Source organism: Periplaneta americana, unplaced genomic scaffold (assembly GCF_040183065.1).
Source record: "Periplaneta americana isolate PAMFEO1 unplaced genomic scaffold, P.americana_PAMFEO1_priV1 scaffold_22, whole genome shotgun sequence".
Taxonomy (NCBI): Eukaryota; Metazoa; Arthropoda; class Insecta; order Blattodea; family Blattidae; genus Periplaneta; species Periplaneta americana.
Window position 1 is genome coordinate 1,526,499 of NW_027185503.1, and position 16,306 is coordinate 1,542,804.

At 35.8% G+C, this 16,306-nt stretch overlaps 1 protein-coding gene across 12 annotated transcripts in view; it reads right to left on the reverse strand.

The window, feature by feature from the left end:
* The window catches only part of LOC138693821 (DNA mismatch repair protein Mlh1-like), a 173,154-nt gene that overhangs the window by 133,865 nt on the left and 22,983 nt on the right, over positions 1-16,306 (reverse strand). The window contains exons 1-2 of one of the 12 annotated variants that reach the window (XM_069817647.1): positions 12,493-15,393; positions 11,022-11,108 (exon numbers count right to left, since the gene is read on the reverse strand). The exons of 8 other annotated variants lie outside the window; for them this stretch is intronic. Coding sequence is in view for 3 of the 4 variants with exons in the window: in XM_069817648.1 (XP_069673749.1) it covers positions 12,493-12,568 (76 nt within the window). In the remaining variant the exon portion in view is untranslated. Of the gene's footprint in view, positions 1-11,021; positions 11,109-12,492; positions 15,408-16,306 lie in introns of those variants that run through there. 3 more of the 12 variants (XM_069817648.1, XM_069817645.1, XM_069817646.1) reach the window with 3 other exon arrangements.

Consider the following 16,306-nt stretch of genomic DNA (forward strand, 5'->3'; position numbering starts at 1 on the left):
TGTACTAAACTGAAAAGTAATGAAATCACTATTATCATAATTTGATAGCCAAAAAAAAAAAAAAAAAGAGAGTAGCAATATGACAATGAGACGACTTCATCACGTCTTAGTAATCGAATACTTAATGTTTAAAATGAAATCTGAATTAACAAAACTGATCACATGAACATGTTTTATCAATTACTATGTGCCATACCACCTGAGCTGCTAAGACATGAGTAAGAAGTCTCTACTTCAGAACGCTTATTTCAAATACATTATTTGGTTCTAGTTATATTTATGCAGTTAAATTCAGCTATAATGGCTGGGGGATCATCATTCTGCCGTCACACCCATACTGGTTGGATGACTATTCACCTTTACTGTGGCATGTGGGTATGAGGCCAGCAGTCCAGCTGATTCACCATAAGCCTTGGCCCTCCATGGGTTGTTGCATCACAGATTTATTTTATTTATAGTTATATATAGTAAAAATAATGCAACCAGAGGAGATGTATTAGTTGGCATAAACTAATTTTCTGAGTTTGTATTTGGAGGAAGCTGGACATATGAGACTTGAATTAACTTATAATAATTAATAGGAAAGCTCTGTTGACAGCTGTACTATTTGATGATCTGTAAATCTATAGGCAACAGTATTTTTTTTGGAGCGGCGGGGGGGGGGGAAGTGTACACAAGACATTTGAATGGCCTGAACTCAGTTAGGTATCCCAAATGTACAGGATAATTATATTACAGCCAACACTGTCTCTCTACTCAGATTGTTCTTGTAAAATTAGCTCAAAGAGCAATGGTGAACACTGATAACAGAAATCGAATATATAAAACAAAACAGAGATTCAAAACAAGTGAACTCCTATAAAAATTAGAGAATATTTCATTTCCGGTTGTTTTAATGCACACAAACAATAAAGTTAACGTTATCTCTACACAAGAGATATATTCAACAATTAAAATTAAGCATATTTCAAGTCATTATGTTTCATGGCAGTAAAAAGACATACTTTATTACTGCTACGCTGTTTAAATGATTTTAATACACCCAACATTTGTATCATGTCACAGAATGTGTTAGTACAGTCTATGTGAGAGGTATAAAAAACTGTGACTTAGGAAGGTTCAGTTATGTAAATCAAGAGTATAGGCTATATTCAGGGAGGTCGTGCAATAAGTGTTAGTGAGTGTTAAATACGACTAAGAAACCTTATTCCACCAAAAACAAGAACACCAAGGCAATGCCATACTAACTGTGCACGGCCAAAGGGCTGTAAGAAAGGAAGAGCTTACAAGTGGTAGTGGAATTAACATTCTGCAGACGAAGAGCATATTGATCAACTATGTCAGACATAAGTGCCCAGCAGTCCCCACCATCTGAGGAGAAGATACAAAAGCAAGACGTCTGCCCTGGATGTAAACTAAACATTGATGTTATCAGAAACAGCAGCAGAATGCAACAGATTAGCCTGGCGTAATGAGCCAGAGTAGGCGACCTCTCTGGTCTTACTTATCTGCTCTGACCTGTATGTAGTTCCAAAATGTGAAGTTTCAGGATACGGTGGAATATATCCAAAAGCTTAATTTTGAGGCACAAAATTGTTTCGAAGCAGGTGTGTAGGGAAATGAGTGATGTACAAATGTACACATTACAGTCTTACAGTGGACTGTTTAATAAGTGAGTACCAGAAACATTTATGCAGAAAGTGACCTTATCAAGATGATATACCAATGGAGTAAGTAATAGAAAACTGATTTAATGTGAGTGTTGTTAAACAGAATCCCTGTATGGCTTGTCCTCAGGTTGCGGATAGAGGAGATGGCCTCCAGAAATGGAGGGTAGCTGTGAATATATTGAATAAGCAGTGATAGACAGCCGATGAGGGATGGTCCTCCAGCTTGGGGGTCGGCTAACAACCCATCATCATAAAAAATAGCTTGTTACGAAACCCCAAAATAAGCTTGGACTCTCACTTTGAGAGAGGAACAGAGGTTAAGGGTGCTTGAGAATAAGGTGCTTAGGAAAATATTTGGAGCAAAGAGGAATGAAGTTACAGGAGAATGGAGAAAGTTGCACAATGCACAATTGCACGCATTTTATTCTTCACCTGACATGATTAGGAATATTAAATCCAGACGTTTGAGATGGGTAGGGCACGTAGCACATATGGGCGAATCCAGAAATGCATATACAGTGTTAGTTGGGAGGCCGGAGAGAAAAAGACCTTTGGGGAGGCCGAAACATTGATGAGGGGATAATATTAAAATGAATTTGAGGGAGATGAGATATGATTGTGGAGACTGAATTAATCTTGCACTGGATAAGGACCGATGGTGGGATTATGTGAGGGCAGCAATGAACCTCCAGGTTCCTTAACCTTTCAAGAGCCGAGCTACCATTACAGTAGTGTAGCTAGTATTATGATCATGACATATTATATGTTATAAATTGTATATGATATATAAAATACGTTGATATTCTTTAATTTTATACAACATTAAGGAAATTGCATTTGATTACAATAATTTAAAAATCCCCCCCCCCCTAAAAAAAGAGCAAAATCATTTCAACTGCAGCCAACTGAAACCCCGTCAGCTTCCATGTGTACCATTACACTGATTGTTTTACATGGATCCTCCCCATCCTTTACCACAGGCTCAATTGATTGCAGTGACCAGGACACGAACCTGTGATCTTAGGCACGATATGCTGGGCGGACATAGCTTGTGCACCTTAAACCGCTCGGCTAACGAACCCAACACGAATTTACCCGATTATGCAGGTATACAAACTCCTGCTTAAGAGTTAGAAATTTGCATGCAATAGTGGTATAGGTCTTGCAGCTTCTAAACGTTAAAAGCCATTTGCAAGTAAGTTGTTAAACAGAATATTTTGTACTTATTGCAGTTTGTGGCATGTCATTTTGTTTTTCAATTATGTGACAAAATATTTCATTTTAACTTCATATCTGAATAATACGAAAACATGTTCACAAAAAAAAAAAAAAAAAAAAATTAGGACCATGGCACTTCCGCCTTGAAATGGTTTCATTGTACTAAAACTTCCAGACTGTTTAATTCCTTTCTCTTTTATATAAATCAGGTTACAAAAATGCACCCTTGAGCTGCGGTAACTATGATCTATCCTCTTCTATATCGAAAACTATGAGAAAAAAATTATACAAGTATGTCAATCACTCATCCCATTAACAAATAATAACATGTGACATTATCATGATTCATATAAGTTACCTGTACGCACACTGACCATCTGCTGTCTTGGTGGTTATGGTCAGATGAACAATATGGCCAGGACGAATAGAAGAAATAGTGTACGCACTTCTACGCTTTCCCATTGTCGGTGGCGGATCTGACAACTAGTGGCACTTCAATCGCTAGGATCCATCTGTTATCTGAAGTCAGATACCTCGAAAATATATTTCTCGCATGTTTAATGATGAAAGTTGCAAGGGGTTGTTAATATGCTTTGTTGTTGAGAGTTATGTAGATGTCTTCAATTTGTTGTGCTTTGAATTAACCAGTGACAAAAGAATATTGTGTGGTGGTTTACAAAAAAATTACAAAAATTCTGTACAGATTTGTTTCGGGTTGTAGATTGGAATACAGCAGAAATAGTGTAACAAGACATTTCTTTTCATCTCTCAAAGAAAAAGTTGAGTTTGGAAAGTGGGCCAGAGCGATTCCGAGGAAAGATAGGCAGCTTTCGGTAACTAACCAATCAGACTGTTTTAATATAAAATGTCATAAGATAGCAATACCGCGAGTGCGTTGAAAATTACAACCAAGAGTTGTACCTCACATTTTCCCTAATTTACCGAAATGATGAAATATATGAAAATAAACGTTGCGGAGTGGTAATATTCGATGAGGTCAAATTCAGAGAAGAAATCCAATTTAATAATTTTATTATTCCCTTAAAGTGGACGTATTTGTTGATTTCGGAGATCTCACGTCTGATGTCCAAAAGAAACAATTAACAAATCATGGATTAGTATTTATGCAAGATTGGATTCAACTAATTGCTATTTATGCCAGCAGAAATGCTACTCCAGGTGACATTCTCGCCAAAATCTTATAAAAGTTATACTACAATTAGAAGCAGTTGGGACGAGAGTAGTCGGTTTCACTTGTGATGGTAGTCAAATAGAAAGGCCTGGTAGTCTTAGAAATCAATGGAAAAAATTTCCAGCATAATACTATATTCCTAATCCATTCGACGACAAAAAGAAAGATACGGGCATTCTAAGATTTTGTGCACATACTGAAATGCATAAGAAATTATTTCCATGATAAAATCGAACTATCTTGCAAGGAGAAAAATATCAATTTCAGTTTTTATAGGAGATTTTTTAAGGAAGACCTATCTGGATGTGTAAATGTGTCGGGTTTGTCCCAAGTTTGACAACAGCTCATTTAGATCTCTTGTCCTTTAAGAGAATGGATGCCACCAGACTCGCATTCCAACTCTTTAGCAACAGTGTCGTCAAAGGCTTCAAATTTTATCGAGAATTAGGATCATCGGGTTTTGAAGGCCGCTGCATTAAATTCACACATTTCTGCTAAGGCTCTTTATAAAGACTCTTCTGATCACTAATTCCTTACTGATTTTCTTCAGTGTCTCACAACTACAACCAACACATTTGCATCTGCTACAACAATGTTTAGTAGTAACCTTGCAGAGTACCTTAGAAATGAGCGAATGGCTCTGGAGCATACGATACAAATATATCCTAACAGGGAAACTCGCCCAAGACCCCTTGGAACATCACTTCGGAATTTTGTCTTCACTCAGTTCAGATGACCATCCTTCGACGATAGATTTCCTCCATATGCATTTACTACGAAGCAGATCCTTCTTAACATTGCTGGAAACTCTGAAACGAAAAGTGATGATGAACTACTCACATCGTTTGTGAACCAAATGCGAACATTTGCACGAAATGTGGAATTACTCAACAAGACAGTTAGGAAGTCTGTAGAAACCTGTATAAAAGGAAAAAAATGTTATTCATGAAACAATACATGGTCAATACTGGGAAAGTGTTGTGCCCGAGTTGGTGAATACCACTCCTGCTGCGTTCATTGACATGTTTAGTGTATTATGTGGCTGGTTATGCAGTAAATCATTCCTCTAAGTTTATTGCGTGTACCCTCTGTGCCCTTCGACAGGAATGTAATAGGTCTAAACATTGTGGAGCTCTCACCCAAATCAAAGATTACCAATCAGGTAGGAAGGTCAGTTTTTTTAACTCATACCTCCCAAGCTGTATATGACGTACTTATTCAAACAGAATTGAAAATTAAAGAAAAAATTAGCTCAGTAAGTGCAATATGGGATGAGATCTATCTTGATGCTCTTTCGTTCCAGTCTTCGGGAGCAGGTTGCAGAGAACACAACATCAATATTATTCCGAAATTAGTCTACCACTATTTAAAGTGCCGATTCTTCTTCAGGACAAAGTAAATCCAAAGATTTTTACAAGCTCGTAAATCCGTCAAGTCATCTCTCAAACTCTCAAAGGTAGCAAGCAACTAATCATGGTGAGTAATTTAATTCATTTATAGGCACATAAAATATCATTCAACTCTTTATTTACTAGCATTTCGTAGGTTTTTCTGTCCCTGAATTCGCAACTTTTTACGAAAAGATTATTTAAATAATGAACGTATAATTGCTTTCAAAACGTTTCAGATCCCATTGTATTTTCTGTTACGAATGTTTATAATAGTAATACCTGATGGAAGACTATTAATTATGAATAAGAGATTATAAAGGTATTTCTTAAGTTACGAATAGCCATGTTAAATGGAAGAAATTTGCTTTTAAAAAGGACTACATTCAGCGTAACAAGTACTGTGAATTCCTTCCGAGTCTGCGCTTAGCAGTAACAGTGCCGTGTTGCCCCAGATCCATGTAAGCTCACAGAGTGCGTACACTATTTCTTCTATTCATCCTGATATGGCTAATGCTCACAAGTGCCTCTCCTCTGAAACTGTATGTTGCTACTGTAGACAAATTTTCAAACTTCTGAAGTTTGCTTGCCCGACTTCACTATGATTTTTATTGCAGTAGCACAAGCATTCAAACTGGAATGACAAGTTCACATTATGCATAATATAAGCCTATCAGCTATCAGTGAATGCTGCTAATTATGAAAAAATTATGTAATTCCAGAAAGTTTTATTCAGTGTCAGTATATATAGCTAAGAATTATAATGCTTGTATAGGGATGGTCGAAACTGAACAGCATTTTAGTTTAGACTTAAAATTGAGGATGCAAGGAAAAAAAAAAATGTTAAATTAAGGATACAAGGAAAAAAATGTTAACCTTGTGAACCAGTAATCATGAAGTTTAAAGATTCTAACTGAATCAAAATGCTACAAAAATTATGTATTCAAATTATGTCTTATAAGAATTGTGACTTAGTATCCAAATATTCAAAATTTAACTACACCTGAGGACATTTTTTTCCAATATAAAGAAATGACACTGCTCAAACACAAATACATAACAAATAGGCCTAATGCAATTGAAAAGATAAAAAGGAGTACCAGTAATGATTAATTGGAGGGTTTTTTAAAAAAAACAACCATAGTCCTGGTTGAGGTTCTGGCTGATATGTACATCTATTATCAGACAGTACATCTCACTTGATATGTGTCAGAGAAAGAAAAATTGTTTGTATGCATCTGAAGTCTGACTATTGTTTTTTTTTTTTTATCCAATGCCACCTAGTTGTCTTTTCGACATTTCTGGTCTTCTCTCCTGGCCGTGGCTTAATTGTAACCCACTTCTGAGGTTGGGGCGCCTGGAAGGCGGAGTTACATTACCCCGATGATGTGATAGGATGATTATGATAATGTATTGCCAGGAGAGGTCTTAAATCTAAACTTAACCTAAATTCCAGACCATGGACGAACACAGGAAAAATTCCTGTGCTTTAACCGGGAATCGAACCCGGGACCTCATGAACTATAGCCAAAAGCTCTGACCACTAGACCATGAGGCTGGCCAGTCTGACTATTGTAATATTTAGCTAGTCAGTGATGTATGCAATGGAGGGGAAAAGAACTGGTCACCCTATTCCATTATCTCCTGGCTTACTTGCCTCATAAGTAGTGCCTTCTTGGTATCACTTCTGAGGTTCAGACCTGTCTTCGAACAGTTGACTAAATAATGAGAGTCCAAAAACATACATTTTCAGGAGAAACAAGATACTATCTGGCAGGAGTGTTGTTGACACTTCAAGGTCTTGTTAAAATTCATCATGCCACTTCTTAAGGTGTTATAAAAACTTGTGAAAACTGAAGTACATATTTTACAATGTAAATTGTCACACAGAAATACATGTGTAAATATAGGTAAGTGTGGACAATGGTTGTTTTAAGAAAAAATACTCTGTTGTGGCTGAAGTGTGCCTCCCCTTTAATCTTCTTCTTCTTTATTATATCCTGTTTCTTCTCCTTTCCTTGCTTACATTTCTTCCATGGGATTACTTCTGCACCTAAAGTAGACGCATAAAAAAAATGACTTTCATACTCCATCAGCAAGTCTATCGTGCTTTCAAAAAGAAGTATGTTAATAGTTTTTAGTAGCCTTCTATGGATATAAAAATGAAACTCAGAACGTAAGATTATTTAGGGCCAAATTAAAGAAGTACCTAATTTCTCACGCCTTCTATTGTGCAGGTGAATTCATGACACTCAACAACGCTTCATGAAATTGATACTAAAACTTTGTGTTGTACTAGTAGATTATATTGTAAACCTCTTCTGTATATATTTCAACTAGACTGTAACTATAAATTAAGACTTTATAGTAGTATTAAACTTTTTGACTTGTTTCATATTATAGCTGTGCAGTAATGTACAAATAGCATGGAATGTTAATAAATACCAGTGGCGTAGCATCAATGTAAGCTAAAAAGCTCACCTTCACCAGTTAATAATAATAATTTCATAATAAACCTGCCGTTTATGAACAAAATTATTTATTAATTTTAATAGAGTTTATATTTATGCGTTAAATATTGTGATGCGGCAGCTTAGGATGATTTGTGATGCAGCAGTAAACAAGAAGCCTGCACACACCAGCTTCCAAGCAGACTGGTTTCTTTCACTTATTCTTCTGTGTAACCCATCCCTCAGATTCTCCATCCCTTTCTAACTAAACTACCCTTGTCGCAAGGCACGGAAGAAGCTAGCTTTTACATTAAAAGTTTCCGAGTTATCCCTTTCGTGAGGGTTTGTTCAGTTGAAGTGTTAGTGTGCATTGTGACTGATATAATAAATAATGAGTGAAATAACAGTTCCTGACACCAATTTACTTGAATTTTTAGGACAATTCTATTATCAAGACTGACTTACGAACAAAAGAGCGATTTAAATAACAAATGACGGTGTCTATTTGTTAGAGATATGTGTAAACCATGAAATCATATTTTACTACGTACCATTTGAGGTCATGCCTTATTGGTGTTACGAGGTTCCAACCAATCTTCGGATTGCTGGCTTGACAGTGACTACTATTTATTTTAAGACTATATTTTTGTAATACGTTTTCTCATATATAGGCCTACATGAAAGACAACTTGAGTTAGCTTCCCCTGCTCAAAATTTCATGCTACGCCACTGATAAATACAATACAATACAGTACTCCTTAACGACCATGACAATTCATTGCCAAAGTATTTTTCTCTGAGGTGGCCTTTGCAGCGAATCTACTACAGTTTAAAATTGAATGGATAAATATTTGAAGGTGATTCATTCATTCATTCATTCATTCATTCATAGTGTTCTGCCAAGGGACAGGTCTTCCACTGCAAACCCCGCATTCTCTAGTTTTTTCTATTTTCTGCCTTCCTCTTAGTCTCCGCATATGATCTATATATCTTAATGTCTATCATCTAATATCTTTTTCTGCCCTGAACTTTTCTCCCGTTCACAATTCCTTTCAGTGCATCCTTCAGAAGGCAGTTTCTTCTCAACCAGTGACCACAAGATGATATGAATGGGATATTTGTAAATGCTACAATCGTCCTGGCTGGACAATGACTGTTTTCACAAAAAAAAAAAAAAATCTTTGAACTATGGTTGTTTTATGAAAACCAGTGAAAATTTCCACTCTTACAACATAGGCCTATGGTGTTTTTTCCCCCTAACAACTAATTCTGTAGATGGCGCTACAATACACTCACCACATGCTTAATATCTCAAATTTGTATTTTTTGGACTATGATTTTTTTTTTTTCAAAAAACCCTTCCATTTTAATAGTTTTTGTAGCAGTAATGGTACTGATTTTGAATTCCTCTCCACTACTTTAACGAAGTTTCCGCAGAAATGTGTTGTTAATTAATGTCGAGTTTTTAGCAGTGAAGCCATTGATTAACTCTCTTCCTCTCCAATATTTTTCACACAAAGTGGGTTTAGAGGAAAGGACTGGGCATCATTGAAAATGATTCTGACCCATTTCTTCCTGAAGACTGCACAATGGACAAAGTGATGAAAAAATAACTCCAATTTTGTTCCAGTACTTTGAAAAAGTGGCGTGAAATCTTGAGGAGAGTCCATTGCGTAAAATTCCCTTTTAGCACACACAAAACTTGTCTCTGCAAAGCACTTCAGAAGCCTGAAGGCTTTTAAATGAGTAATTTCCTGACCTCTTTGATTCTGTCATGAAACAACAAACAGAAAAATATCCTGAATCAACATCTTACCTTTCACCATGGGTTCAGAATGAATTCATCCACCTAATGGCAATAAACATTCGGCAGAGTTTACTAAGAAGCATACTTGAAGTCAAGTTAATGTTTTACTCGAGTCCTGATCAAGCACATCGAGAGCAATTGTCTGAGATACACTACATGGAAATTGATTTTGAGAAAAAAAACAGTAGTCTACTTATTGGAGAGTCTTTCCTTGGCTTCAATGAAATAAATCAGAAGGATGAGGAGAGCTTGGTTGAAGCAAACTATAAGTGGATGAAATGGATATAATTATGAGATTATTGATCTCACTGCTACAATAATGCTGGACATAGAAGTGTGTTAGTCAAAGATTAAGGAGGTAACTCGGCAATGTTTGTAAATTGTAGCGATCACTCACTAAATTTGGTGGGTATACATGCAGCAAAACAGATCTATTGATGACGACATTTTTCAGAACAATCGAAATCTTCTACGTCGACTTGCTCAATACAGCACTGGGAAAAACTGTAATGTGTTATTCCTGTGGTTTGAAAGTCGGAGTCAAAAATTACGTGGCGTGCAACAGAAGAAGTTGTAAAGCCCATCAGCAAGTACATTGAAGACATACTTCAGGCCACAACAGGTGATGAGAACAAGAACAATGAAACAAGACGTGATGCGTGACAGCTACCTATACTGTACACAAGCTTCTTGTAGGGTGACCAGGTTTTTAGGCACAAAAAACAGGACCCATTCCTAAAAGTGGTTTTGTAAAGCACTGTCTTAGGCTTTTGCTATTTATCTTTTTTTTTTAGTAGATCATTTTACGACGCTTTATCAACAGCTTAGGTTATTTAGCATCTGAATCAGATGAAGGTGATAATGCTAGTGAAATGAGTCTGTGGTCCAGCACAGAAAGTTACCCAGCATTTGCTCATATTGGGTTGAGGGAAAACCCCCGAAAAAACCTCAACCAGGTAACTTGCCCCGACCAGGAATCGAACCCGGGCCACCTGGTTTCGTGGCTAGACACTCTAACCATTACTCCACAGGTGTACTACTTATCTTACAAATCATGTGTCTGAACTTCATATCAAAGCAGTAATCAGTTTTAATATTCATATACATATTCATTTACTGCAGCCAACTGATCACATACATGATATGGGACAAAAGTGACACATAATTACTAAGCTACAACAGAATTAAAATACAACATATGAAATTTCAACATTAATTATAAATAATTTCAACATTAATTCTAAACAATTTCAACATTAACAAATAACAACCACAAGAATAGGTATAACACTTTACAAGACAAATCACATTTCATTCAGCAGTCTAGAGTCAATTTCGACCAATGCATCCTTCATGAGAAGACATCCTTCTCGAAGTCAGGATCTGGAAAAGAGGAAGTAAAATTTTTGAAGTAAGGCATTCTCTTCTATTCAGTTATGCCAGTTTTCAATAAATTCGTTCATACATTAAAAGCAGTTTTTGATTAAAATTTTGTAAAGAGCTTTCTTAAATTTTTGATGTGCAGATATTTCTTTAAGATAATTTTGTAGGTCATTATACATAACAAGACCAGCATGAATGAAACTGTTTTTATATAGAGTTGTGTTAAAACTTTCAGTAAAAATATTATCTTTATTTCTTGTATTGTGCTGGTGTGTGTCTGAATTTGTGATAAAGCTATACAAATTACATTTGATAAAATTTAAAGTTTGATAAATATAAATACAGGATAATGACAAGGTATGTAATTTTTTTAAGAATGGCCTTCAACTGGTAGTTTGAGATACTTGAACTATGGCTCTAATAGCTCTCTTTTGTAGCTTAAATATTTGGATTGCATTAGGTGAATTACCCCCAAAGATTATACCATACGTTAAAATAGAGTGAAAGCATGCAAGCGAGCAGATTCAATAGACGCTGCTCTTATTAGTAATCGCAAGGCAAAGCAAATTTTACTTAATTTCTTCCTTAGTTCCTGAAGGTGTACAGATCATTTTAAATGTTCATCTAGCCATATACCAAGAAATTTTGTATTGTAAGAATATTGAATTGTTTCATTTTGATGTTCTATGACCAGCCACTCAGAATAATTGTTTTGTGAATGATGAAAAGAAATGGCTATGGTTTTCGACTTATTGATTACCAGTCTGTTTCTCTCAAACCATTCCACTAGTTGATTTATTGTCTTTTCTATAAGAAAACGCATGGTATTGTCATCTTTCCCTGATAAAAAGATACTGGTATCATCTGCAAAGATAGTTGGTTCTCCATGACTGATGTATGACTCTAAATCGTTTATATATATATATATATATATATATATCAAAAATAGAATTGGTCCGAGAATTGAGCCCTGTGAAACAACATACCTATACATTTTTTCTTAGACAGATAATTTATTAGTTTACTATTTTCTTTACAAATGATCTCTGTCCTTTGTTCACGGTTTTCCAGGTAAGAAGTAAACCAACTGTGTGCCAAGCCTCTTAAGTTCTATAGCTTTTAATTTTTCTAACAAAATAGTGTGATCCACCAAATCAAATGCTTTTGAGAGTTCTAAAAATTAACTCTATGGCCTATTCCTATTTATTTCTTGTCGATAGAGCAGTGGCGGCTCGTGAGATTTGATGTTGGGGGTTCACATATTGAATATCGGTACTCATAAATAAGTCACGACATTAATTTATAGCACTACTGTTTTCGTGTACATGAACTCGTTTTCAGAAAAAATAAATATAAAGTCAAACTGTAAGAATCAAATACTCACCTAACCCAGTAATTTGGAAGAGGATGGTGTTGCTGTTGAAAATATGTTGATCACTCTCTCGCTGAAATCTACACATTCCGTAATCATGGATTTTTCAATGGCTAGCATTGCTAAGGCCGTCCGACGTTCTTCCTCCATCGTACTTCCAAGAAACGTTTTCACCTGCTAATGTAGAAAAACATCTTTCTGCTTCCGAGGTAGACAAAGGTACTGTTGCTATTATTTTCAGGCGCTTCGACACTTCACTGAATGACACTACCACGTTATTTTCGATGAGGAATTGCAAAAGATCGACACCGGACACATTTCTGAAGTCATTTCTCATGTAGATCACTTGCAACTCAGATTTCAGTTGTTATAATTTAAGAAATGGGTATGTTTCTATTACAGATTTCAGATTTTTCTCTGGGAACATTTTGTTATAATTTGGAAAGTGTTTCGAGTCGAAAAGATTTGCTGCCAACATGTGTTTTGTAACCACAGATGTGAAATTGATTAAACCTCTAAAGATCTCCGGGTTTGATGATGATGTTTTTTCATCATGTCCTCGCAGTGCTAATTCAAATTCACCACAAAAAATGAAACAATCGATAATTTTCGATAACACATACCGATTTTTTCTCACCACATCATTATGTCTTTCAATATTTCTCCTGAACGCAGTGTCGAGTTGTTCCCCGATATCTGTTTTTGACAGATCCAATGTTGCATTCTTATGGACCACATATTCGTGTTTTTTTAATTTTTTGAGTCAGATGACTTAAATCACACACCCCTGTTTTAACCCAACTAGCATCACTTTCTTTAGCAAAGAGCAAACATGGGAAACAGAACAATTTGTTTGTGACTTCACATCCACAGATCCAGTTGTTTCTTTCATAAATTTGACGCCTGAATACTCTACGAAATGATTTACCCCTTACATGATCGATCCTGAGAAATTGATAAAAAAAAAGGGGGAAGTGGTCCTTCCAGAGCCTTTATTTCAAGTTTCTTTTCTAATGGAAGAGTTGAAAAGTTGGTTGTTTGGAGAACATTAATACTATTTTCCGCCATTACAAATCACAAGTTTTATTATAGGCCTAGTTAAAAACGCACAACATCCTTACATAAAATGTATAACGCTATTTTCCACCATTACAAATCACATGTTTTATTATCGCTAGAAACACACTTTCTTACGTAAAAAGTATTTACAATAACATTAGTTTCACTATTAGTATCGGTAGGTACCTATACAGAAGTTCGCGCCGCGGGAACACAATGTTGTATAACTGCTTCAGTGCTTCGCTAAAATCAACATTTCTTACAAATTCATGAGCTAGTCCTCCCCCACACTCATCCCTTCTAAAGTGTTAACAGAAGAGAAACCTGTTCTATTCAGAGCAGTGTATATTGGAGAGTACTGCATTCTTTTGATCCGGCAAATGCCGACGCGGCGGCCATATTTACTCCTGCGGAGACTCAGTACAACGCAAGACTTGCATAGGAACACAGATTTCTAGTGCGATATTCCATTGCTATCTTGAAGAATGCGGTATTGTTGTGCAGTTTATGAATGTGTAATCAATTGTTGTTATACAAAATTAGCATTAAGTCACAAACAAGACGAGGAATATACTTCAACGATTAATTTTCTGAACGACATAATATTTTCACTGCGGGCTAAAGCAAGGAGATGCACTATCACCATTACTTCTTAACTTTGCTCTAGAATATGTCATTAGGAAAGTTCAGGTTAACAGAGAGGGTTTGGAATTGAACGGGTTACAGCCTCTTGTATATGCGCATGACATGAATATGCTAGGAGAAAATCCACAAACTATTAGGGAAAACACGGGAATTTTACTTCAAGCAAGTAAAGCAAAAGGTTTGGTTGTAAATCCCGAAAAGACAAAGTATTTGATTATGTCTCGTGACCAGAATATTATACGAACTGGAAATATAAAAATTGGAAATTTATCCTTTGAAGAGGTAGAAAAATTCAAATATCTTGGAGCAACAGTAACAAATATAAATGACACTCTGGAGGAAATTAACGCAGAATAAATATGGGAAATGTTTGTTATTCGGTTGAAAAGATTTTGTCATCTAGTCTGCTGTCAAAAAATCTGAAAGTTAGAACTTATAAAACAGTTATATTATCTGTTATGTATGACTGTGAAACTTGGACTCTCACTCTGAGAGAGGAACAGGATTAACCCTTCGCTGGGCATGAGAGGTCTTTTGAGACCCCATGACCCATTTGCCAATAAACGTAACATTTTGAACGTGTCCAGTGGGGGGTTAAGAGTGTATGATAATAAGGTAATTAGGAAAATATTTGGGACTAAGCGGTGAAATCACAGGAGAATGGAGAAAGTTACACCAACACAGAACTGCACGCATTGTATTCTTGACCTGACATAATTAGGAACACTAAATCAAGACGTTTGAGATGGGCAGGACTTGTAGCACGTATGGGCGAATCCAGAAATGCATATAGTGTTAGTTAGGAAGCCGGAGGAAAAAAGACCTTTGGGAAGGCCGTAGGTGGGAGGATAATATTAAAATGGATTTGAGGGAGGTGGGATATGATAATAGGAACTGAATTAATCTTGCACAGGAGAGGGACCGATGGCGGGCTTATGTGAGGGCGGCAATGAACCTTCGGGTTCCTTAAAAGCCATAAATAAGTAATGACAAAATATTTATAATTGAAAACATCAAGGTTGGCAAAAGGGGACGTTGGAAGCCATCCCAAACTGGTATAATATTGGTAACAAGAACAGTTTTTGATTTTCAAAAAAATTGTCTTAATAAAGCAAACTTCAAATATCTTATGCCAGATAGATGCATGCAGAATGCGTTAGAAAATTTATTTTCTGCTGTCCGTTCCATAAATCCAATCCCAGATGCAAAATAACTTAAAACGGCATTACGATTTCCCAATTTTTCCAAAAACGAAGCATGGAAATTACGCAGATTGCGATTCTAAACAATTAATTGAGTTTCTAGGTACAGATGTAAGTAAATCCGAAACAGAAAAGTCTAGTGAAGACGAATGTTAGTAAAAGGAAATTGATATAGGCTAAATTGTAATTTAACTGAAAATATAAATAGTGACTTGAGTGAATAACAATCTCTTTATTATTTGTTGGGATCAGTTTTATTCAAAATAAAACAAAATATGTTATATAATATTTGTGAAAACTGTTTTTCATGTCTAATAACTGATAACAGGGATGAATCTATAAATTTTATTAGCACATTAGTGACTCTCAAGTCGTATAAGGTAATGTCACTTGTATATCCTTGTAAATTCTTATTTGATATAATTCTACATGCAGAAAAATGTGAAACGTTGATAGAAAATTAGTTGAAATTAAAGGATTTGAAGTTTTTATTCATTAATACTTCAACTCATACGTTCCCAATATGTTATAATATTTTTTAAAACGTCTTATCACTGTATCTTAGGACTAGAATATATTTATTCTTAAGAAAATTGTTTGTTATAGCAAATGCACTACAACAGTCTGTTAATGTGGCAGTCGAAGTGTTGGTATGAGAATTGCAGTAGAAAATTGCTGATGTTATCCCTATTGAAATGGACATAACAGTGTTATCTCTAATGAGTCATTTCACTATGACAGTAATGTTTATTAGCCTAATCCTTGTCTCCTGTATGGAATAAACCACAACAACATGTATGATATCGCCTTTAATGACCTTCCTTCTAGCGTAATGCTTATGCTTCTGTGCCGAGCAAGGAGTAAATATGGCGCCCGCCTCCGAGAATGCGGTACTCTCTAATATACACTGCTCTGGTTGT